General features: G+C 42.3%; 1 protein-coding gene across 1 annotated transcript in view; it reads left to right on the forward strand.

Moving 5' to 3' along the window:
- Positions 1–1183: 1183 nt before the first annotated feature.
- LOC149435985 (NACHT, LRR and PYD domains-containing protein 1b allele 3-like) overlaps positions 1184–26067 on the forward strand; it is a 39452-nt gene continuing 14568 nt past the window's right edge. The window contains exons 1-7 of the mRNA XM_089662188.1: positions 1184–1244; positions 9423–9526; positions 12984–13024; positions 13349–13569; positions 17896–18185; positions 19752–19874; positions 21677–21812. Of these exons, the coding sequence (XP_089518314.1) occupies positions 9425–9526; positions 12984–13024; positions 13349–13569; positions 17896–18185; positions 19752–19874; positions 21677–21812 (913 nt within the window). The 5' untranslated portion in view covers positions 1184–1244; positions 9423–9424. The remainder of the gene's footprint in view (positions 1245–9422; positions 9527–12983; positions 13025–13348; positions 13570–17895; positions 18186–19751; positions 19875–21676; positions 21813–26067) is intronic.

Here is a 26067-nt window from a genome sequence, read left to right on the forward strand (position 1 = left end):
AGGTAAAGTCACTGCCAGCTAGTATGAACAAATTTTGGCCAACCATGTGCACCCCATGGTGCAGACATTGCTTCCCGAAGACCAAGACAATAATGCTCCGATTTATAAAGCTGGTGTTGTCAAATTGTGGTTTGAGGATCATGCAGATGAAGACTCACACCTTCCCTGAGCGCTGCAGTTGCCGGACCTCAATATCATAGAGCCCCATCCCCCCACTGACAGACCCCCACTGATCAACATTGGAGAACAAGGTTCGGGCTCGTTTTCCGCCTCAGGCACTCTGTGAGTACTGGAACAATATTGCATGAAGAATGGTAACATATTCCATTATCCACCTTCCAAGACTTGTATTTGTCAATTCCCAAGAGAATTCAGACCGTCTTGGATGCCAAAGGCAGTCCAACACCATATTAGGTAACGATTTCCTTCTTTTTCCTGGTATTTCCATAATGTTGTCCTTCCCCTGAATTTACTCCATTTATTTATTTTATGGGTTGAACTGGATGGACTTGTTCCCTTTTTCAATCTGTGTTAGTTTTTTAAAAGACACTTTCAATAAAATAACAACTGACAATATCAGCTTCATGCAGAATACTAATTATATAACTGGCCAGGCTTTCTCTATATTTGAAAAGCCACCTAGACCCAAGGATTAGGGAGGTGTCTTGTAGGTCTTCTGTTATCTTTGTGGAGACTGAAGAATGCAGCAGACAAGTAGTGCACACTGCACAGACACGTGAGGAAGGCATGCATTCTATTATGAAATCTGCTTAGCTGGAACATGGGTGGAGTCATGCTACTCCCTCCTACCTCCATCAGCCTATAAAAATACATCTATGGCCTGATTGACAGTGGACTGTGATGTCATATTGAAGGATGTGGCTTTGGCTGAGACCTCACCTTCACCCAACCAGATAGCATATGTGGTCTTCCTTATAACTGTAAGAATTTTCTAAGATATTTTATTTCACACTTGTGAGCCCCCTTCTCTCCTTACTTCCTCTATACATACTACTTACTGTTTGGGTATCTTTATTCTATAGCAATTGTGTATTGTGAGTATTTCTGTGTAGACTTTCAACTTTCATTTCCTCCTTCTATTCTTGGGTTTAAAGTCTGATACTGAAGTATTATATTTTACCTATTATATCATTTTATACCTTTTTTTCTTCTTTCTTCTTGGCAGCAAAGAGGTTTCAGTGATTGTGTAAGCATTTAAGGACATTCCCAGTTCTTGTGAAAAGGTAAGCTGATCCCAAAGGGAATATCTCCCTGTTTCTTTTTTTAGTTGTATTTAGTTTTTACCTGGCATAGCCTTCCATTTATGCTATTATATGTACACTGAGGTTGTTTTGTGTTGCTCTTGTGTTGCTCTATTTCATATTATTAAGCAGACAATAAAACTCAGCTTTCACTTTAAGAGCATGTACGTTTATAGAATTAACCTCCTGCCGCCCATGTAATGCATATGTGGGGTGGAAAAGAGGGTGGGCTGTAATGCCCACATGCCGCACAGAGGCGTACGTGGGTGGAGAGCTTTCTGTGCTGAGAGCATGCTCATTGACTGAGCTGTCAAAGACAGCACTAGGTCTCTACCAATGATTGTAAGTTTGGATGAGTTGGGTCCCAATCATGTGACCACTGTGATGGCCAATTACAGTGATCACATGATTGGATGGTCCTTCCCGCCCCTGGGTGTGAAGATTGTGCTATAGGGATGCCAAGGCTGGGCAAGAAGAGGTTATTAACCATTAGCTGCCTGGCGGCCGCAAACATGCTCTAGATTTCCGGGGTATACGCCATTTGGCGTCCTCCCGCACATGCGCAGTTCACGCGGTTGCAGAGCCCTGCAGCGGCGCGATCTGTCACCGGCCGTGTACCTCGGACACGGCCGATGACAGATCTGAGTACCGGCCCCCGTTGCCGGTACCATGTGACCTGCTGTGACCAATCACAGCAGGTCACATGACAGTTGTATACAATGGATGGCTTCATTCATGCCATCCATTGTATACTAGTGCCTAGCTGTGAATGGTCACAGCAGGTCACATGCACATATCATGTGATTAGCTGTGGCCAAATCACAGCTAAGCACAAAAACAAAAAAAAAACAAAAAAAACCTGAATGAATCGATGTCATTCAGGTAAATGCTTGCTTATAGCAAAGTCATTTTTTGCTATAAGAAAATTGTGTAAAAAAAAAAAATACTGATCACTTAGTAAACTTTGAAAAAAAAATCTTAAAATTTTTTTTAAAAAATGTAATAAAAAATTTAAAATAATAATAAAAAAAAAAAAAATATATATATATTTTTTTCATACTGTCACCAGTCAGTGTCCCTGATCACCGCCATGCCAGTTATATGATGACGCTGTACTGCACTGGTGACAGTATGTAAAAAAAAAATGGTGAAAATAATTTTTTTAATTTTTTCATTTTCCGAAAAATTATGACAAAAAAAATACAACTTCAAAAAACTCGCCATACCTCTTATGAAGTACGTCGGACTGTCTACTCTGCAAAAAGGGGTCATTTGGGGGATATCTGTACTGTTCTGACATTTGGGGGATATCTGTACTGTCCTGACATTTGGGGGATATCTGTACTGTCCTGACATATGAGGGATATCTGTACCGTCCTGACATTTGGGGGATATCTGTACCGTTCTGACATTTGGGGGATATCTGTACCGTTCTGACATTTGGGGGGTATCTGTACTGTTCTGACATTTGGGGGATATCTGTACCGTCCTGACATTTGGGGGATATCTGTACCGTTCTGACGTTTGGGGGATATCTGTACCGTTCTGACATTTGGGGGATATCTGTACTGTGCTGACATTTGGGGGATATCTGTACTGTGCTGACATTTGGGGGATATCTGTACTGTGCTGACATTTGGGGGATATCTGTACCGTTCTGACATTTGGGGGATATCTGTATTGTCCTGACATTTGGGAGATATCTGTACTGTTCTGACATTTGGGGGATATCTGTACTGTTCTGACATTTGGGGGATATCTGTATTGTCCTGACATTTGGGGGATATCTGTACTGTGCTGACATTTGGGGGATATCTGTATTGTCCTGACATTTGGGGGATATCTGTATTGTCCTGACATTTGGGGGATATCTGTATTGTCCTGACATTTGGGGGATATCTGTATTGTCCTGACATTTGGGGGATATCTGTATTATCCTGACATTTGGGGGATATCTGTACTGTGCTGACATTTGGGGGGTATCTGTACTGTCCTGACATTTGGGAGATATCTGTACTGTTCTGACATTTGGGGGTATCTGTACTGTCCTGACATTTGGGGGATATCTGTACTGTTCTGACATTCTTGGACCTCAAGAAATTAGATTGGCTATCAGTACTTCAGGATTGATCAATATTCAGATCTATACCATAGTTTGTGAACTCTATAACTTTCCTACAAACTAAATAATACATCCTAATTCGGGTTATTTTCACCAAAGACATGTAGCAGAATACATCTCGGCCTAAATTTATGAAGAACAATTATTTATTTGTAAACTTTTATAATAGAAATAAAGAAAAACATGCTTTTTTTTCAAAATTGTTGGTCTTTTTTTGTTAATTTAGCAAAAAATAAAAACCCCGGCAGTGATTAAATACCACCAAAAGAAAGCTCTAGTTGTGTGAAGAAAATGATAAAATTTTAGTTTGGGTACAATGTTGTATGACCGCGCAATTGTCATTCAAAGTGTGAGAGCGCTGAAACCTGAAAACTGGCCTGGGTAGGAAGGGGGAAAATTGCCCTGTATTGAAATGGTTAAAAATCAGACCAAAATTGTATAAAATGTAAAACTATAAAAAAAAAAAAAAACCACAAAAAACTCCCAAGCTGCAGTGTTCACAGACTTTTTACTTCTACCTTTCATGATAACAAATGTCAGTACAATTTCCCACATATGTTATGTTTTAAAGTGGAACTGCACTGCATCTGAGCACCACAAACCAAAAATTCTATTTAATTCATTGTTAATATTCAGTGCAACCTCCCCCATCCATCCGTGTCTGCATGCTTTATTTTGCTGAGAATCCTGATGTTTCTGGCAGTGGCCATGTTGAGTAAGGGGAGATGATTCATGTAGCATTTACTTCCTGGAATCCATCTGTCCTTAGCTCAGGCTTTGGCTGAGCTGAGAACCCTCCCTTCCTGAAGCCTGCTGGGATGTATGACATCATTTGCCTAGGCATGAAAACCAGGAAGTAACTGAAGAAATGTAAAAAAAAACCCTCCCCTCCTGAAGACTCCTGGGATGTATGACATCATTTGCCTAGGCATGGAAACCAGGAAGTAACTGAAGAAATGTAAAAAATAAAAAAAAAACCCCTCCCTTCCTGAAGACTCCTGGGATGTATGACATCATTTGCCTAGGCATGGAAACCAGGAAGTAACTGAAGAAATGTAAGAAAACAAAACAAAAAAAACCCTCCCCTCCTGAAGACTCCTGGGATGTATGACATCATTTGCCTAGGCATGGAAACCAGGAAGTAACTGAAGAAATGTAAAAAAACAAAACAAAAAAACCCTCCCCTCCTGAAGACTCCTGGGATGTATGACATCATTTGCCTAGGCATGGAAACCAGGAAGTAACTGAAGAAATGTAAGAAAACAAAACAAAAAAACCCTCCCCTCCTGAAGACTCCTGGGATGTATGACATCATTTGCCTAGGCATGGAAACCAGGAAGTAACTGAAGAAATGTAAAAAAACAAAACAAAAAAACCCTCCCCTCCTGAAGACTCCTGGGATGTATGACATCATTTGCCTATGCATGGAAACCAGGAAGTAACTGAAGAAATGTAAAAAAAAAAAGGTTAAAACAAGTAAATATGATACACTTTCTTATCTATTTACTAATGCTAGCAGCAAACACATTAAAAATAGTCCATGTTGATTGAAAGAGTGAAGTTCTGCTTTAAATTCCATGGCATAGACTTTGATATATGCCAATATATGGCCATTCAGAGGCAATCAAGAGATGATGGTCAACTTCTTCAGGCTCACGTTTGTAGTGCGCATTCTCTGTTGGTAAATAGGCTTTGACTTTCCCATAACAATGTCAATCTACATGGACAATATCAGCTTCCTGCAGGCATGTACAATGGTGATGTAGAAATACTAATTACATGCATGGGTACAAATAATTACCACTTACGATACATAAAACATTTCTTATAAATTAATAGTAAAAAAAAGTTGTTAAAAACGTTCCTCTTAGGTGCAAGTGTTGGCGTCCAAAAAGTCCAATAACAAATATTCTTTATTATTCCATTATTTTTTTTTTTAACTAAAAGTAATCATTGTAAGTGCATGTGCAAAAAAAAAAAGTGTATAGTGTAGTCATTTTTATAATAAATATTTAAATAAAAATAAAAACCCAAACTCACATTTAAAGGGGCTTACAAAGCATTGCATAGATCAGCAATGGGCAAACTACGGCCCGCGGGCCGTATACGGCCCGGCGGACCTTTTAATCCGGCCCGCGGAGCGTGATACTGTCAGGATGATCTGTCCCCCTCGACGTATCTGCGCATGTGCCGGAGATCGCCGATCGGCTGCTAATGCCTGAAACTGGCACATGCGCAGATACGTCGAGGGGGACAGATCCTCATAGGAGACAGATTTTCATGCTACACCGGAACGGCGAGAGGAACGCGCGGAGCAAAGGTAAGTGAATTGACACAGGGGGGGCTTGGGGACTTAATATGGGGGATGAATTAATATGGGGAATGAATTACTATATGGGGGATGAATTACTATGGGGGATGAATTACTATATGGGGGATGAATTACTATGGGGGATGAATTACTATGGGGGATGAATTACTATATGGGGGATGAATTACTATGGGGGATCAATTACTATATGGGGGATTAATTACTATGGGGGATGAATTACTATATGGGGGATTAATTACTATGGGGGATGAATTACTATGGGGGATGAATTACTATATGGGGGATTAATTACTATGGGGGATGAATTACTATATGGGGGATGAATTACTATATGGGGGATGAATTACTATATGGGGGATGAATTACTATGGGGGATGAATTACTATATGGGGGATTAATTACTATGCTTACTATGGGGGAATATTACTATACTTACTATGGATGACACATACACATCATTCATCTACTCTTGGTCCGGCCCCCGGGTCCAATATATGAACCCATTGCGGCCCTCAAGTCAAAAAGTTTGCCCACCCCTGGCATAGATCATGCTTGATATTACCAGGCCCTAGCTTACAGGATGAACAGGGGCGGACTGACCATATGGAAACTCGGGCACTGCTCGAGGGCCCGGGGTCAGTAGGGGGCCCCATGAGATGCCCCTGGTACCTTTTTCATAGGCTTTTTTGAGTGTGGGCAAGGACACAGGGGCCCCATGATCCCCTATTGTCCGGGGGCCCCATGAGTTGTCAGTCCGCCCCTGAGGATGACATCATATTATAGTGGGTTTTTTTAAATGGTGATAAAGCTAATTGAATATTTGTTTAAAAAGTGAATTTTAACAAATTATACCTATGAATTAAATGACAGGAATAAAATTACAAAATTAAATGTATTGTAATCATTTCTTAAAAAATCAATAACAATCTGTTCCAAGGTAGATGAAACACATGAGGCTCAATTTACAAAGCTAAAAAACACCAGGATATGGATCCCTATTTAAAAAAAAAGTGACAGTTACTTTCAGCTGAGTCAGGGAGATCTGAAACTCACAGTCACATCAATAAAAATGAAAATCCTTCAGGGGTGGAGCCTTATGCTGCTTCCAAAAGTGTATTTGGGGAGGAATGTATCATTTAATTGGACATCAATTTAATAAATTTAAAATATGCATTGTAAAGTAAAGACAGAAATTTAGTAGGTAATTAAAAAAAATTGATGGCAGATAATTTATTAAAGTCATAGGCCACTTTTTTTTTTTGTAAAAGTTTAATGAATGCATTTACTTTAATAAAATATAAAAATGTGCATTTAATACATTTTTGCATGCAAGCATGCAGAGCCTTCCAATTGTCATCAATGTGTGGTGGGCGCAATGTTCAGGCTATTACATTTTTATGTCCTGGCTTCAGACCTATATGGGCCTTCTGTTATGGGGCTAGAGAAGTAAACAATGGAATAGAAGTCCGGTGGTGTCATCACGGTGCCATACCGAACATTCAGCAAACAAATGTACATCAGTCATACTTGAAGAAACAGTGAGAAAATGTACTAATAATAATTATTAAAGTGGATCTAAAATGCCCCACCTCCCTAAAGACGTACCTGGCTGCCCTCGCCGATCCAGCACTGTCCTGTCTTCAGCAGTGCTGCACCCTCTTCTTGGTCTCACGGGAGACTCTGAGAGCAGCAGAATCCATAGGCTCCTGCTGCCGTCAGTCACGTTCTGTGAGGAGGGAGCTGGAGCATAGCTGTGGGCACACACATAGCTGGAGCATAGCCGAGCCATACTGTGTATGTCTATGGACACACACACATAGCTGGAGCATAGCCGAACCATGCTATGCGTCTATGGACACACACAGAGCTGGAGTATAGCTGAGCCATGCTGTGTGTGTCTATGGGTACACACATAGCTGGAGCATAGCTGAGCCATGCTGTGTATGTCTATGGACACACACACACATATCTGGAGCATAGCCGAACCATGCTATGCGTCTATGGACACACACAGAGCTGGAGCATAGCTGAGCCATGCTGTGTGTGTCTATGGACACACACAGAGCTGGAACACAGCCGATCCATACTGTGTATGTCTATGGACACACAAATAGCTGGAGCATAGCTGAGCCATACTGTGTGTTTCTATGGGCATACACATAGCTGGAGCATAGCTGTGAGGAGGGAGTTGGAGCAAAGCCGAGCCGTTCTGTGTGTTTCTATGGGCACACACGTAGCTGGAGCATAGCCGAGCCGTGCTGTGTGTTTCTATGGGCACACACATAGCTGGAGCATAGCCGAGCTGTGCTGTGTGTTTCTATGGGCACACACAGAGCTGGAGCATAGCCAAGCCATGCTGTGTGTTTCTATGGACACACACAGAGCTAGAGCATAGCCGAGCCATGTTGTGGGTTTCTATGGGCACACACAGCTGGAGCATAGCCAAACCATGCTGTGTGTGTCTATGGACACACACAGAGCTGGAGCATAGCCGAAACATGCTGTGTGTGTCTATGGACGCACACATCCCAGCTTGGGAGCATGCGTGCAAGCCTGCCTTCATAGCCCAGGGCTTGCTGAGGGAGAACTCGATGGAGAGGAGGAGTGGACAGTGCTGGCAGGGAACTTTAGAAGAGGAGGCAAGAGAAAGCTCTGTGCTATAACATGGCACAGAGCAGGTAAGTTTAATCTTTTTTCCTATTTTACTTTTTTTTAATTGCCTTTAGAATAACTTTAAGCTTTCCTTTATTGTATGGGTCTTCAGCTTAAACTTTTTTTTGAGGGGGGGGGGGGGGGGGCAGTCATCTGAAATGTGCTAGTTGTTACCCCATCAACCTCCAGACTTTGCATGTTTCTACAGATTCTAAGTATGCATAGAGGACTCATGTAGGCAAGCCCTGTTGTAAGGGGAAATGTAAGAAATTACAGGACTCCCTTATCTGATGTTGTGGTGTACACTCAGAACTGACTTGGTGTCACTGACATCCCCAATGACACCAATACAGTGATCAGTGCTAATAAATAGCACTCACACTGTACTAATGGCACTGGGCAGGAAGGGGTTAACATGTGGGGCGATCAAAGGGTTAACTGTGTGCTGTTTTAGTAACTGCTGTGTTGTGTTTTTTCTAAGGAGACATACTGCATTGTATTCTGCTGCTGTGCAGAGAAATACACAGATACACAGCAGCATGCCCTTGCCGACAGGAGAGAAACCTGTGTTGTTTGCTTTGTTCCTCTGTCGGCTTTCCCTGACAATTGCCAGATGGCGGTGGGGAATCTGGTGATTAACATCCCTACCCAGAAATGTAAAATCACGTATATATACATGATTTTGCGCAGCCCTGCCGCCTTGTAGCAGTTCTTCTACTACAGAGCGGTGGGGAACTGGTTAAACCTTTGAAATTCTGAGTCCCTACTGTGGACCTACCAGTCCTGAGAGTACTGAAAATCAGTCCTCTCCTTTCCAACTGGACTACCCTGTAACCTCTCTCCCTGCCCCTACCCTGGAACCCCTGAGTACTCAACAATGTCTTCAATTTGCCCCACCCCCACCCCTTAAAGGGACCACAACCCAAATAGTGGAGAAATGTACCTGCTGTCCAGAACCCACCCTTGGCATCCAGTACAACTCCAAAAGTAAATATTATTTAAAACATGTTATCTATTGTCTGGTTTCTTCCTCATGTACTTCTCTTTAACCTAGATATGAAACATTTGTTTCTTCAACCAAGCAGCAATATCCTTTCAGACAAGATGGCACGTGTTGATTTGGATGAGACTACACCAGAGATCAGCATCCTCACCGAGGTAACACTCATCCTATTAACACTGACCAGAAGCCATTGAGTGTAGCCTCCCTGGTGGTATTCCTGAGTGTAGCTCGGGGTAAAGTTTCAGCACCACAAGCGGTAACCCCCCCCGAGCTACACTCGGGAATACCCTGCAGCGTTGCTCCGGGATCTGTTCTTCTCTTACCTTGTCCTGCGCTCCCGCGATGTCCCCCCTGCAGTGTCCCCTGTAGTGTCCTCCGGCCGATGCCGGCATCTGTCATCTGGGTTCCGTTCCCTGCGTCGTCGGGACATACGGGAGACGGAACGGCGGGAAATTTGAAAATGACAAAAAGTGACATTCACTAAATACACTAAAATCACATAGTATAACATTCCTGTATCAAACCATTTCACATACATTTTGTCCCGAGTGCTTTGTCCGGCGCCCTTCCTGCATTTTTACTGTTCTTTCTGCCTGGAAACTGAGAAACGTCCATGGCGTCCAAAAAGCGTCCCTTTAGGTCAAAATCGGTTTTAGACCGGCTAGAGAACAGCGATAGTAAATCAGAACCACTTGCAGAATTGAGTGATAATGATTGGTGGGGGAAATTCCTCATCAGACACTGAAAATGATTCTGCGACTTTGCTCAGCGATGTGCGAACTTGGCGCTATATTTCACATTTCAGTGTTTTTGGTTTGATTTATATTATTGAATTAAATGTATTATTATTATTATTATATTATTATTATTTTATGATTATTTATTATATTATAATTTATGATTTCGTGTTTCAAGTTTTATCATATCCAGGATGTTTACTAGACTCTTGTTCGGACAGATTTCAGTGAGTTATTCCTAAAAATTACAGGCCGACAATAAAAAAAACCAACATATTTCCATGCAAAAAATGTACCGCTTTAAGCACAGAAATACTGACATAATCAGACCGCTAGGGGGGTTAAGGGAAACGGTGTCATGCAAATTGACAAAAATCTAAGGATTTTAGACTCTTCTGCATGTGGACTTTTGGGCCATGCAGCCATTTTGGCCTCGGGGCCCCTTCAGAAATAAAAACAGCACAGTGGTTGCCTGGCAGTACTAGGGGTCGTTGGTTTGAATCCCAACCACGGCACCACCTGCATGGAGTTTGCATGTTCTCCCTGTGCCTGCGTGGGTTTTCTCCCATCCTCTGAAGACATGCTGGTAGGTGAATTGGATCCTGTCTAAATTGTCCCTAGTATGTGTATGTATGAATGTGAGTTAGGGACCTTAGATTGTATGCTCCTCGGGGGTGGGGACTGATGTGAATGTACAATATATATGTAAAGTGCTGTGTAAATTGATGGCGCTATATAAGTACCTGAAATAAATTAGGCAGAGACCTGTCCTCCTGTATATTATACAGTATATAAAACACTGTGCAAGAACCTGTAATAAGAAATCATTTTTGTTCATACACAGGATTAACAGCAGTTACTTGTGTGTAGCAGAAACGCACTGAGCTCTTGGTTCCTTATTGTAGGTTGAAGACATGCAATATTTTGTAGACTGAAAGATGTTGGCCCAGCCCATTTGTTTTTTTTAAAACAGAGCTCCACCCAAAAGGGGAAGTTCCACTTTAAGACATCCCCCCCCCCCCTCCTCTGCCTAACTTGGTGTGTAATTTTGGAGAAGGAGGGGGGCAGGTACCTAGTTTTGACAGGTACCCGCTCCCACTTCCACTTGGATCACCTAGGTGTTCCAAGTGGAAGTTCTCCTTCCCCCCTCCCTCCCTTCAGTCTTCTGGGACACGTCACAGGTCCATGCGGGACCATTCACAAAGCGCAGTGTGGCTCTCGCGTGCGCAGTGGGCAGCCGGTTGTGAAGCCGAAAGCCGCAGAGCTGGCTGCCCACAGTTAGGATGCCAGTGCCAAGATCCCAGAGGCTAGTGTAGGACTAGCCCGGGTGAGGATGGTGCTGGATCTTTGGATGCGTAAGTGGCCATTTATTAATAGTCAACAGCAGGGGCGGACTGACCATTTGGAAACTCGAGCACTGCCCAAAGGCCCGGGGTCAGTAGGAGGCCCCATGAGATGCCCCTGGTACCTTTTTCATAGGTTTTTTTGAATTTGGGCAAGGACACAGGGGCCCCATGATCTCCTATTGCCCGGGGGCCCCATGAGTTGTCAGTCTGCCCCTGATCAACAGCTACAGTATTTGTAGCTGCTGACTTTGAATTATTTTTTTACAGACTGAACCTCCTCTTTAAAAATGAAGTTTGGCTTTTTTTCCCCCATTTATACTTACCTAGGTGGATGCAACATAGGTCCAATGCTGCATCTGTCCCCCCACTGACTCTAAAGGTGAGAACTCAGCAATCACATGACATGAGTTGTCACAGCCGTTCTGAGCAGAGAGCGGTGACTGACAGTCACCGCTCTCTGCTCATCCCCCCCTCCAGTTCTCATTGGACCACTGGGCTGTGGAGGGGGAGTGAGCAGCTGCCTTAGGCTATCAGCAGATCGCTGAGAGGCTGAGCCAAGTGCTGCTCCAGACTCTGGGGTGGATTCTGACTTTAACCTCTTCACGCTGGCCGCACACAAATGTGCGGCCTCCCGATGTCTGGGCCTAGACGCCAAGCGGCCGCACATTTGCGTTCAGTTGTAAAAAAAATATATGCTGAGAGCGCACGTGCTCCCAGCACACATGTCCGGTACTCACGGAAAGGTCCAGGTCTTCTCTTTCGATCGGGACCTTTCCCAATCATGGCACCGCCGTCACAATGCCTTAGTGGTCACATGATCCCTAAACCCCACCCCGCCCGTCCCGCCTCCCGGCTTCTGAAACTCTTAAAGGCGCCGGCGTGAAGGGGTTAAAGTCAGGATCTTTCCCCTGCCTGGACAGGCTGAGTGACATCAGCCGACAGTAGACTTCAGCCCGCTGTCAACTGAAAACGGGTCACAAGAGTGCAGAACGAACTTTACTCCGGTGATTCACAGGAGAAGTACAGCCAAACGAGCTTTGGCTGTACTTCTCCTTTAACTACAGAATACCTCCCTCTCTCATTCCTGGTCTGGGCCCAGTACAGGAAGACTGGCGGTACTCCCTTATCCATGGCCCTGGACATTACCCTGGCAACTTGGTTTTCTTTGTAAAAAAAAAAAAGGGCATGGGGACCCCCAAAATACACACCAGATCCTTACCATGCAGTTTTTTTTTTACAAAGAAAAAGAAATTGGCAGGAAAATGTAAATTGCTTTTTTTTTTTCAAAATTAAATTTTTGCTGGAGCGGAATCTACTACTTCCTGCTGCACCGGAGGTTCAGCACTCGAAAAGGTGGGCAGGCCAACACTCCATTTAATTCAAATGTTCACCAAACAGGAGAAATTCAGACTGAATTTAACTTCCATCTGACTCCAAAGTTTACATCCTACAGATTATATCATCTCATGTGTTTACTTGATAAAACAAAAATACAACATTTCATATAAATTCTTTATTTTTTAATGTAGGGGGAAAACATGATTTCTTCAAGTATCAATGGGATCTACAGGTAATGTGTGAAATACAAATCTTACTTGCATTGTGTGTGTGTATATATATATATATATATATATATATATATATGTATGTATATATAGAAATGCATTTTTATTACAAAATATATGAAAAATATTTTTAAAAATACATTTTCAAATATATTGTATGTCTTTAAAAATACATTTAATCTACATTTTTTGAATTCATTTACAAATATATGTTAAAATGACTTTTTTATATGTTAAAAAAACCTGAAGAATATATTTTAAAAATATATATTTCAATACACTATACACTCCCAGTATCTTGCCTAAGAGGAATCTCTTTTTTTATTTAGGCACAAACTGGAACCTGGCCAGCTTTTCTGCTGCCCGGAGACGGGGATTAAATTCCAGGGGAAATCGATGGTCTCAATTGAATATGCGTTGGAATATGGCAAAAACTACATGAAACAAATGAAAGAAAGTGGATATGAACTCGTGGGTCCTCTGTTTAAAATCACTGTTAAGTCGGGCGTGGTGTCCAGCGTGCACCTGCCACATTATTTGCATTTAGAAGGTAGGTCATATGCTGTGAATGTTGTAAGTGTGCCTCTAGTAAATAGCGTATGTGTATTTCACTCATTTCAGTTATTCAGGTTCCTTGTTGGCTTGAAAAAATATCCATAAAACTCAAATTTTACAGTTCACTATTTCCAAGAACAAGGAAAAACATACCACCCCTGTGTGACTGCTGTAAATCATATTTGCCAGCAGGAAGGACAATTTCCTTTGACTGCATAAATGTGTACCTTTTCCTTTCATATATACACTCACCAGCCACTTTATTAGGTACACCTTGCTACCCGGTGTGGTCTTCTGCTGCTGTAGCCCATCTGCTTCAAGGTTGGACGTGTTGTGCGTTCAGAGATGGTATTCTGCATACCTTGGGTGTAATGAGTGGTTATTTGAGTTACTATTGCCTTTCTATCACCTGGAACCAGTCTTCCTCTGACCTCTGACATCAACAAGGCATTCCATCCACACAACTGCCGCTCACTGGATGTTTTCTCTTTTTCAGACCATTCTTTGTAAACCCTAGAGATGGTTGTGTGTGAAAATCCAATTCGATTAGCAGTTTTCGAAATTCTCAGACCAGCCCGTATGGCACCAACAACCATGCCACGTTCAAAGTCACTTAAATCCCCTTTCTTCCCCATTCTGATGCTCGGTTTGAACTTCTGTAAGTCGTCTTCACCACGTCTAGATGCCTAAATGCATTGAGTTACTGCCATATGATTGGCTGATTAGCAATTTGTGTTACCAAGCAATTGAACAGGTGTAATTAATAAAGCGGCCGGTGAGTGTACATCATATAGCCAACATTTCATGGACACCTAACAAACACACATATATGAGCACAGACAGAAAGTCTTAATGGTTGTCATTTACTTTCCCTTATAAAAGTAGGGCCATCATTAGAAATCATGGGACCACCTACAGCTTACCTGGGGGCGATTGGCTTTCCACAGGGTGTAAACATTTGGAGCCAAGGCGAATTGCTGGTGGTATGACAAATTACAAAGAGAGGGGCCTAAAGCTTGAGCCTATATACAGGTGGCAGGGGTCAGGAGTATGTAATGTACAGAGTGCAAATCAAATCAGAGGGCATCCCTACAGGTGAGAGCAAAGAGGATTGGGGGATCCATAGATCAAGAGGAGGAAATCCAGACACAGGAGCCCTAGTTGTGAGCTGGGGCCCTAGCTTTTTAAGGACTCTGTCAGTGATCTGGCAAGTAGGGATGACTCGCACATCACTGCGTAATTGGGCAACTATGTGGCCAATGAGGTTTAATGTTGATAAATGTAAGGTTCTGAACCTGGGGGCTAAGAAAATGCATGCATCATACATACTGGGGAGGTACAATTGGGGGCGTCAATTGTGGAGAAGGATCTGGGGGGGTCAATGGTGGAGAAGGATCTGGGGGATCAATGGTGGAGAAGGATTTGGGGGGGTCAATGGTGGAGAAGGACCTGGGGGGGTCAATGGTGGAGAAGGATCTGGGGGGTCAATGGTGGAGAAGCATCTGGGAGGGTCAATGGTGGAGAAGGATCTGGGGGGGTCAATGGTGGAGAAGGATCTGGGGGGTCAATGGTGGAGAAGGATCTGGGGGGTCAATGGTGGAGAAGGATCTGGGAGTTCTATTAGATCACAAGCTTAATAATGGCAGCAATGCCAAGCTGCGGGTTCTAAAGTGAGCAAAATCCTCTCTTGTATTAAAAGAGGTATAGACTCCAGAGAGAGAGATATCATATCCCCCCCCCCCCCGGTACAAATCATTAGTAAGACCTCATCTGGAATATGCAGTTCAGTTTTGGGCTCCAATTCACAGAAAGAACATTGGGGAACTGGAGAAAGTACAGAGAAGGGCAACCAAACTGATAAGAGGCATGGAAGAGATCAGCTATGAGGAGAGATTAGAGGAACTGAATGTATTCTCTACTGAGAGCCATTTGGGCGCTCGGCACTGCCCGAGGGCCCAGGGTCTGTAGGGGGCCCCATGAGATGCCCCTGGTACCTTTCATAGGCTTTTTTGGGTGTGGTTTGAGTGTGGCGAGGACGCAGGGGCCCCATGATCCCCTATTGCCCAGGGGGCCCATAGGTTGTCTGTCCGCTCCTGGGGGGGAAATGATCTCCATGTATAATACATAAGAGGGGATATGATCTCCATGTATAATACATAAGGGGGATATGATCTCCATGTATAATACATAAGGGGGGGATATGATCTCCATGTATAATACATAAGGGGGGGTATGATCTCCATGTATAATACATAAGGGGGGTATGATCTCCATGTATAATACATAAGGGGGGATATGATCTCCATGTATAATACAGAAGGGGGGGGATATGATGTCCATGTATAATACATAAGGGGGGATATGATCTCCATGTATAATACATAAGGGGGATATGTTCTCCATGTATAATACATAAGGGGGGATATGATCTCCATGTATCATACATAAGGGGGGATATGATCTCCATGTATAATACATAAGGGGGGATATGATCTCCATGTATAATACATAAGGGGGGGATATGATCTCCATGTATAATACATAAGGGGGGATATGATCTCCATGTATAATACATAAGGGGGGATATGATCTCTATGTATAATACATAAGGGGGGATATGATCACCATGTATAATACATAAGGGGGGATATGATCTCCATGTATAATACATAAGGAGGGATATGATCTCCATGTATAATACATAAGGGGGATATGATCTCCATGTATAGTACATAAGGGGGATATGATCTCCATGTATAATACATAAGGGGGGGATATGATCTCCATGTATAATACATAAGGGGGGATATGATCACCATGTATAATACATAAGGGGGGATATGATCTCCATGTATGATACATAAGGGGGGATATGATCTCCATGTATAACACATAAGGGGGATATGATCTCCATGTATAATACATAAGGGGGGATATGATCTCCATGTATAATACATAAGGAGGGATATGATCTCCATGTATAATACATAAGGGGGATATGATCTCCATGTATAGTACATAAGGGGGATATGATCTCCATGTATAATACATAAGGGGGGGATATGATCACCATGTATAATACATAAGGGGGATATGATCTCCATGTATAATACATAAGGGGGGATATGATCTCCATGTATAATACATAAGGGGGATATGATCTCCATGTATAATACATAAGGGGGATATGATCTCCATGTATAATACATAAGGGGGGGATATGATCTCCATGTATAATACATAAGGGGGGGATATGATCTCCATGTATAATACATAAGGGGGGATATGATCTCCATGTATAATACATAAGGAGGGATATGATCTCCATGTATAAATACATCAGTGGTTCATATAGTGAACTCGGTGTAGTTATTCCCCCTGAGGTCATCACAGAGGACAAGGGGGCGCTCTTTACGTCTGGAGGAAAAGAAATATAATCTTCAAACACAGAAAGGTTTCTTCACAGTAAGAGCTGTGAGAATGTGGAATAGACTCCATCAAGAGTTGGTTGTGGCCAGCTCAGTGGATTGCTGTAGGAAAGTCCTGGATTCTTTCTTGGATACACAGAATATAACTGGATATAACATTTATAGGTAAAGTTGATCCAGGGAATATCCGATCGCCTCTCGGGGGATCAGGAAGGAATTTTTTCCCCTGCAGGAGCAAATTGGATCGTGCTTTATTGGGGGTTTTTTTTGCCTTCCTCTGGATCACCTGTGGGTATTGGATTGTGTATATAGGATTGTGCATTTATTTTCCCTTTTATTGGTTCAATTAGATGGACTAACTAACTATGTAACTATATATATACTGCACAGTTCATTTTAAGGTCCCCACCACCAGTCCCCTCTTCCAATTAGTGGCCCATAATATCCAGGAAAGTTCCCGTCAGGAAATGTTGCACTGGGCCCATCTGAGCACCACTGGATATGTAGGGGGCCACGGTCCTGGTGTGGGGGGACTGCCTGTAACCCCTAACATTGGCGTTGAGTACAGGACATTAGTTCAGGTAATTCTGTTGCTAGGGAAACATTTTTAATCACAAACAAATCAGAACATTTGGTGATTTGTGGGCTCAAGCCTGTTCTTAACTCAGCTTTGGAGTGCTGAAATGTGTACATCATTGCTCTCTTTACAGCCATTTTTAATACACTATATGGCCAATATTTAAGGGCACTTGACTATTGCACCCCCTTAAAGTCGATAGACATTTCAAAAGGACCTCTCAGCAATCTGAACTTTTGTATTTGATGCTGCTCAATACCCACCCCAGAGGGAGTGTAAGTGATACAGATACTTATGTAATGCTTCTTTTAAACAGGTCTTGGTAAGGACAAATCCAGCATCAAATACGGCCACTTTAAAGATGAAAACTTAACTTTTAAAACCCCAACAAGCATTAATCCATCCTACATTGTGTTGGAGAATCCCACTTTCTCCTGTGCCGGAGCTATGATTCGTTCCACTTCGTTTTGGACACTGAAGAGGAGATCCATACAAATTAATGGGAAGGTTCTTTTATACTTCCGTATAGTGAGTCCACACAACAAAGAATACAAAGAATACCGCACTCATTTGTATCTGGTGCCCTGCAAGAAACCTGAACTGAAGGTAACGTGTCCATGTCCCTTACACATCCCTGCCCACCTTGTTGACATCATTATGATGTAGGATCAGCAGTGATAATATTGAGGGTGGGAGAGGAGACCGGAGTGCTGGATCTTGTGAGATTCCAACTAGAAAAATATGAGTGCTTTACCCTGCATATGCATTGGGTAAGGTGGGGATCAGCATTTTTTTTTTATTTTTTGGGGCAGCTGGTTTTGGACCTTCAAAAAAGGTGTGATGGTTGTGATTAAAAAGGAGCTGCAGACAAATATCATGAAAAAATGTTTCAATAATTGTAATAGCAGCATTTAAAGAATATAGTATCTGAACCCAGAAACATATAGGTAACATCAGGAGGGCAGGTCTCTGCCTAAGTTATTACAAGTACTTATATAGCGCCGTCAATGTACGCAGCGCTTTACATATATATTGTACATTCACATCAGTCCCTAACCCTCAAGGGGTGTACAATCTAAGGTCCCTAACCCTCAAGGGGTGTACAATCTAAGGTCCCTAACCCTCAAGGGGTGTACAATCTAAGGTCCCTAACCCTCAAGGGGTGTACAATCTAAGGTCCCTAACCCTCAAGGGGCGTACAATCTAAGGTTCCTGACTCACATTCATACATACACATACTAGGGCCAATTTAGACAGGAGACAATTAACCTACCAGCATGTCTTTGGGGTGTGGGAGGAAACTGCAGTACCCAGAGGAAACCCAAGCAGGCACAGGGAGAACATGCAAACTCCAGGCAGGTGGTGCTATGGTTGAGATTTGAACCAGCGACCTGAGTACTGCCAGGTGAAAGTGCTGACCACTTAGCCCTTTGCAAACTACCAAATATTCAACACAAATACTCTTGCGCTTGGGGGTGAACTCAGGGTACAGGCACTGTATACACTGGCTCTGAGGAAGAGGCAAGTCCTCAAAACACGTTAGCCTGTTGGAGGTCCAGTGTTCCTGTGTGGAAAGCCATACCAGGCGGACTGGACATTGCTGTTCTCTATGATGAGCTTTTATACATTGAGTATATCACCATCTACTACTTTTATCTATAAAGGCTATTTAGGCAGTGCACTAGGCCGGTGCACCCTGTTTGTCTTCTTTGCATCTAGAACATGCAAACTCCAGGCAGGTGGTGCCGTGGTTGGGATTCAAACCAATGATCTTAGTACTGCCAGGCAGAAGTGCTAACCTTTTAGCTCTCCATATACCACAGGGCTGATGTTAGAAATCACGGGGCCCCATACAGCCAACCTGACAGGGTCCCCAAAGAAAAAGAAGTTTATTATGTTTCAGTTGTGAACGAACACAGTGAGTGAGTGCTACTGATAACTCATTGGGTTCATTCAGGAAAGAAAAGGGGGTGGCAAATTTGACATGTTTACTGGATCCTTTCCCCACTCTGCATCCCGAAGTAACAATTGTTATAGCTTAATAAATTTCTTATCTCGCTAAACAAACTGAGAATCTCAAGCCCTGTATATAACTGCTGCTTTATACTGTGGATTAGTCAAGTCATATTTTTGTTCTTTTAAAATATATTTCTTTGTTTCCACTTAATATAGAAACTTGATGATCTGAAGAAAGAAACTGGATTTAAAAAGATTGATAAACCTTACAACACCACACTGATTGTTGGTGATATTTACAAAGTGAAAACTGAGCCAAAAAGCAAAGTTATGCCTGAGGTAATACTATGCATTATATTTCTAATCTTAATAAAAATATAAATAGATATTTCTATAGCTATTTATAAAAAAAAATATTGTTGTGTTAAGGTCTCATCATTTATGTGCAAACATAACACAAAATGCCCATATTTGTAAAATGTGTGGAACAGTTTCTTTGTTACCTTTCAAAGAAACATAGAAAAGTGATGGCAGAAAAATACTGAGTGGTTCTGTGACGGGAGTGACTTTGGGTGGGAGGCCCATGGAACACAGCCCACTTTGCAGAGGTGGGGAGACCCCTGTCTCAGCTCCACATATCCCTATTATGTGTAAGTCACCCTGTGTCTGTTAGGGGTACAGGGTGGTCTATCCTGATATTGTGTAGACATGTATAGGTGGGGTGTGGGGGTTGTTCATTGTTTACTGCCATGTGGTCCCATTGTTCTATTGTGTGTCCTGCTTGGGAACAAACTATTATGGGATGTATGGGTTTGTGTATTGTCTACTGCCTTGTGGTGTTTTCCATTGTTCTATTGTGTGTCTTGCTTGGGAGCAAAGGATTATGGGATATATGTGTTTGTACTGGCTTGTTGGGGGGGTGTTTCCGGCAGCCCTTCCCCCTGCTGGGACGGCCTGCTGATGTGTTTCCTGTTACTGGGTGTATTTCCCCGCCCTGTGTATATATATCTTGTATCTATGTTAAAATAAAGGAGTCCACTTCCTGTTTTAAGACGAGTCTGGTGCTGTTTCGTCTTGTATGGCCAGCGGTGGTGTCCGTGGATCTGTATTCGGACAGGGAAGTGGGAGTCTAATGGAAATACCCTAGCGCAGTCAGGGTCCGGTTCCGTTGCAGGTTCATAAAGTCTGCCTGTGTTTTTTTTTTGGGGGGGGGGTTGTTTTTGTTAACTTTTTGTATGGGCACAATCTTTCGAATGTAGTATTCCCTAACATTCGATCCTAAGAGAAATATAGCCATATGAACATTTAACCATAAAAGCACATTTACCAACAGAGAAAATAGCCTAACAGTATGGGCTGAGAACATTCGACCAGCAGAAGGAATACAATGAGGGCAGGCCAGGACTGAGACTAAAAATAGGCGCGGGCATTTTGGATTGAGCATTCCGAAGCCCGGGAACCCTGGGAAGGGGCCTACCTCCAGGCTGAATTTGAATGGAGGATGTCTCAACCTCAGTAGTCCCCAGAGAGAGGACCAACTCTGCAGCAGGGAAGGAGCTAGCTCAGCAGAAGGCCAGAAGGCAGCCACCAACCAAGCAAGCTCGCAGGAGATGAAGAATGAGCAGTCCTGCACCCCCTGGGCTGGTAAAAGAGAGAGGGCATTTGGGTGGGAAACATGACTAGCCCCCATCTGGGACTGTTGATTGAAAGAGACAGATTCTGGGTCACCCTGCCCATGGATTGTCCCAGTACAGCTGGATGAGGAGAGGATCCATCTGGGGTCTAGGGTGGTACATCGGGAGAGGCTGGAGAGCTCTCTAGGAAGAAACCATTTTTGCTGTACATGTACTTGTACATAGTTGCTACGAAGTTGTCCTCAGTTGCAGTTCCCTTGGGCATCCCATACACCCCTTACCCCATCCAAGTTCAACACCCTAATAAAACCTAAAAAACAAGCTCAAGGACTGTTTACTGTCTCCAGAGTGAAAGTCTGAGAAAATGCCTGTTGCCTGGCTGTGAAGGACTATAGGGGGACCCAATAACTTCAGCAACTCCTAAGGGGTAATGCTACAAATAGTACTAATAATTAAAGTCAATGCCTATGACCCCATAACAAGCTAAACCTTTGATATATTTTCTAGTTTTTGCAGTATGAACTGTACGAAGGTATAGACGATCTCCCCTTTATGGAAATCAATGTGGGAGGACGTGCAACATCGATTTCTCTAGATCTGGTTAGAGATGAGAAGTCTGTGTGGATGGGAGAGCTGACAAGAGGTATTATTGTATTTACAAACTACAATTCTTTCATCACGTCCTCTCAAACTGGGAAATCGTAACCGTCTCTTACAGGGGTCTGTTTCTTAAAAAAAAAAAAAAAAAAAAAATCACTTTGCAAAAGTCTCAATTTGTGCAACCCATAAAACTTTATAACTTTTGTGTGAAATAGTTTGTTGTCTTTCGGTTAAGAACATTGAGCCAGCATGGAGTATAATGAGGGAGACGTCGGCACTATGTACAGCCTAGGGAGATTCCTGTGCAAATGCTTGAATGAACCTCCAGCTGTATGTGCTAAACGTGGAAGCTTCCTTCTGTTTGTTAGGGAGCCAGCACCCACCTAATAGCCAGTGAGTCGCCCCAGCCCCGTACATTCAGCTATCAGTCAGGGATTGCCCTCACATTGACCAAATATGGACATTCAAGCACTAGAAGCAACACAGAAGGTCATGAATTTTACCCCAGAATATTAAAATTTACTGCAATGATTATCTTAATAATACAGTTTTTCACAATTTATACAATATATAATATAAATATAAAATCAGAACATTGTGAATCTCCCCTCTAACCATAGTTAGTCTGGCTGAAAAAAGACAAAAGTCCATCCAGTTCAACCATTAAAAGAAAAAAAAATTATAATCCTATACTCACAGTTGATCCAGAGGAAGGCAAAAAAACCCAGCAAAGCACGATCCAATTTGCTCCTGCAGGGAAAAAATTCCTTCCTGATCCCCCGAGAGGCAATCGGATATTCCCTGGATCAACTTTACCTATAAATGTTATATCCAGTTATATTCTGTGTATCCAAGAAACAATCCAGGACTTTCCTACAGCAATCCACTGAGCTGGCCACAACCAACTCTTGGGGGAGTCTATTTCACATTCTCACAGCTCTTACTGTGAAGAAACCTTTCTGTATTTGGAAATTAAATGTTTTTCCTCCAAACATAAAGAGCGCCCCCATGTCCTCTGTGATGACCTCAGGGTGAATGGCTCTACACCGAGTTCACCGATATGAACCACTGATGTATTTATACATGGAGATCATATCCCCCCTAATGTATTATACATGGAGATCATATCCCCCCTTATGTATTATACATGGAGATCATATCCCCCCTTATGTATTATACATGGAGATCATATCCCCCCTTATGTATTATACATGGAGATCACACCCCCCCTTATGTATTATACATGGAGATCATATCCCCCCTTATGTATTATACATGGAGATCATATCCCCCTTATGTATTATACATGGAGATCATATCCCCCCTTATGTATTATACATGGAGATCACATCCCCCCTTATGTATTATACATGGAGATCATATCCCCCCTTATGTATTATACATGGAGATCATATCCCCCCTTATGTATTATACATGGTGATCATATCCCCCCTTATGTATTATACATGGAGATCATATCCCCCCTTATTTATTATACATGGAGATCATATCCCCCTTATGTATTTTACATGGAGATACCCCCCCCTTATGTATTATACATGGTGATCATATCCCCCCCTTATGTATTATACATGGAGATCATATCCCCCCTTATGTATTATACATGGTGATCATATCCCCCCTTATGTATTATACATGGAGATCATATCCCCCCTTATGTATTATACATGGAGATCATATCCCCCCTTATGTATTATACATGGAGATCATATCCCTCCTTATGTATTATACATGGAGATCATATCCCCCCTTATGTATTATACATGGAGATCATATCCCCCCTTATGTATTATACATGGAGATCATATCCCCCCTTATGTATTATACACGGAGATCATATTCCCCTTATGTATTATACACAGAGATCATATCCCCCCCTTATGTATTATACACGGAGATCATATCCCCCCTTATGTATTATACATGGTGATCATATCCCCCCTTATGTATTATACATGGAGATCATATCCCCCCTTATGAATTATACATGGAGATCATATCCCCCTTATGTATTATATATGGAGATCATATCCCCCCTTATGTATTATACATGGAGATCATATCCCCCCTTATGTATTATACATGGAGATCATATCCCCCCTTATGAATTATACATGGAGATCATATCCCCCTTATGTATTATACATGGAGATCATATCCCCCTTATGTATTATACATGGAGATCATATCCCCCCTTATGTATTATACATGGAGATCATATTATCCCCCCTTATGTATTATACATGGAGATCATATCCCCCCTTATGTATTATACATGTAGATCATATCCCCCCTTATGTATTATACATGGAGATCATATCCCCCTTATGTATTATACATGGAGATCATATCCCCCCCCCCTTATGTATTATACATGGAGATCATATCCCCCCTTATGTATTATACATGGAGATCATATCCCCCCTTATGTATTATACATGGAGATCATATCCCCCCTTATGTATTATACATGGAGATCATATCCCCCCTTATGTATTATACATGGAGATCATATCCCCCCTTATGTATTATACATGGAGATCATATCCCCCCTTATGTATTATACATGGTGATCATATCCCCCCTTATGTATTATACATGGAGATCATATCCCCCCTTATATATTATACATGGAGATCATATCCCCTCTTATGTATTATACATGGAGATCATATCCCCCCTTATGTATTATACATGGAGATCATATCCCCCTTATGTATTATACATGGAGATCATATCCCCCCTTATGTATTATACATGGAGATCATATCCCCCCCTCTTATGTATTATACATGGAGATCATATCCCCCCTTATGTATTATACATGGAGATCATATCCCCCTTATGTATTATACATGGAGATCATATTATCCCCCCTTATGTATTATACATGGAGATCATATCCCCCCTTATGTATTATACATGGAGATCATATCCCCCTTATGTATTATACATGGAGATCATATCCCCCCTTATGTATTATACATGGAGATCATATCCCCCTTATGTATTATACATGGAGATCATATTATCCCCCCTTATGTATTATACATGGAGAAGAAACCTTTCCGTGTTTGGAGATACACGGTAATTTCTTTTTCTCCAGACCAACGCTGCTGGGGTTTCCAAGCTTGGTGGTGGAGGTCTGAATTTCAGACTGCAAATGCAAGGAAACGCACACCACAGCAGGCGCTCAACATGTTTTGCGGCTTTGGCTGCTTCTTCAGGAACAAAATCTAGAAGGGAGCAAAACATGACTCAATATGTACAAACCATAATGACAATGTATTATATGACATCAAACAGCAGTAGCACATCATACGTCAAATAGATGGTGCTTGAAAGCAGTCCAGTAGGCTCACCCCAAAACCAAGAGTGGCGACCAATGTAGCGGGGAGGCCCAGGCATGGGAGCCAAAATCTCCTTGGTTGCTGATATAAGTGTGACATGGTATCTTGGGAGCTTTACTGACATTACAACTTAGATTTTTCCCAAGGAGCTGGATCTGTTTTCTGTTTGTTTTTGACAGATTATTGGGACGTGAAAAATCACTTGTTTTACTTACGCTTTGGGGTACAATTTTCATTAAGTTCCAGTATCAAGTTTGTTTCATAAATCAGTACCTGCAGTGGGGTATTTTGGTTGTGTGCTGCCCTAGGAAACACTAAAATTGGGTGCCCCTCCCCCTACTTAGAGAGAGAGAGAGAGAAAAATTTAGAAGAAAGAGAAAAAGAGACAGAAAAAAAGAGAAAAATAGAAAGAGAGAGAGAGACTAGTTTTATACCACACAAGCACAAGGCTGCATGCACAGTCACAGGGAGCACCGACCTTTATAAGTCAGTGCACCAAAAGACATTGTCCTGTGTACATCGGGAGTTCTGCAACTGGTGCTATTCTGACCATGGGCATTACCACTTCTGCTTTTTCATCATGTACAGCAAGTTAGAACAAAGAGCAAGCATGAAATTGTGCATGAAACTGGGCAAATCGCTGGATCTCCGCAATGTTGTCAAAATGGCGACCTTTGAGCTGGATCAAAAGAGGGCATTTTCGGGGGTTGAGTTTGTAGAAGGTCTTCCTGATCTCTCGTCATCTTCTAGTGATGTTCTTTTGCTTTTGAAGTGCGCGCCACTCAAAACACCTCAAACAACTCATTGCAGCACCGCCGCAAACTAACCAAATCACATCAAACACCTCTGTGGCAGATTTGCTCAGTTTCACACAGAATTTCACGGTTTCTCTTTGTTCTAACTTGCTGTGATGAAATAGCAGACTTG

The sequence above is a fragment of the Staurois parvus genome, unplaced genomic scaffold (assembly GCF_062004578.1).
Source record: "Staurois parvus isolate SC_StPar_1 unplaced genomic scaffold, SC_StPar_1.0 ptg001435l, whole genome shotgun sequence".
Classification (NCBI taxonomy): domain Eukaryota; kingdom Metazoa; phylum Chordata; class Amphibia; order Anura; family Ranidae; genus Staurois; species Staurois parvus.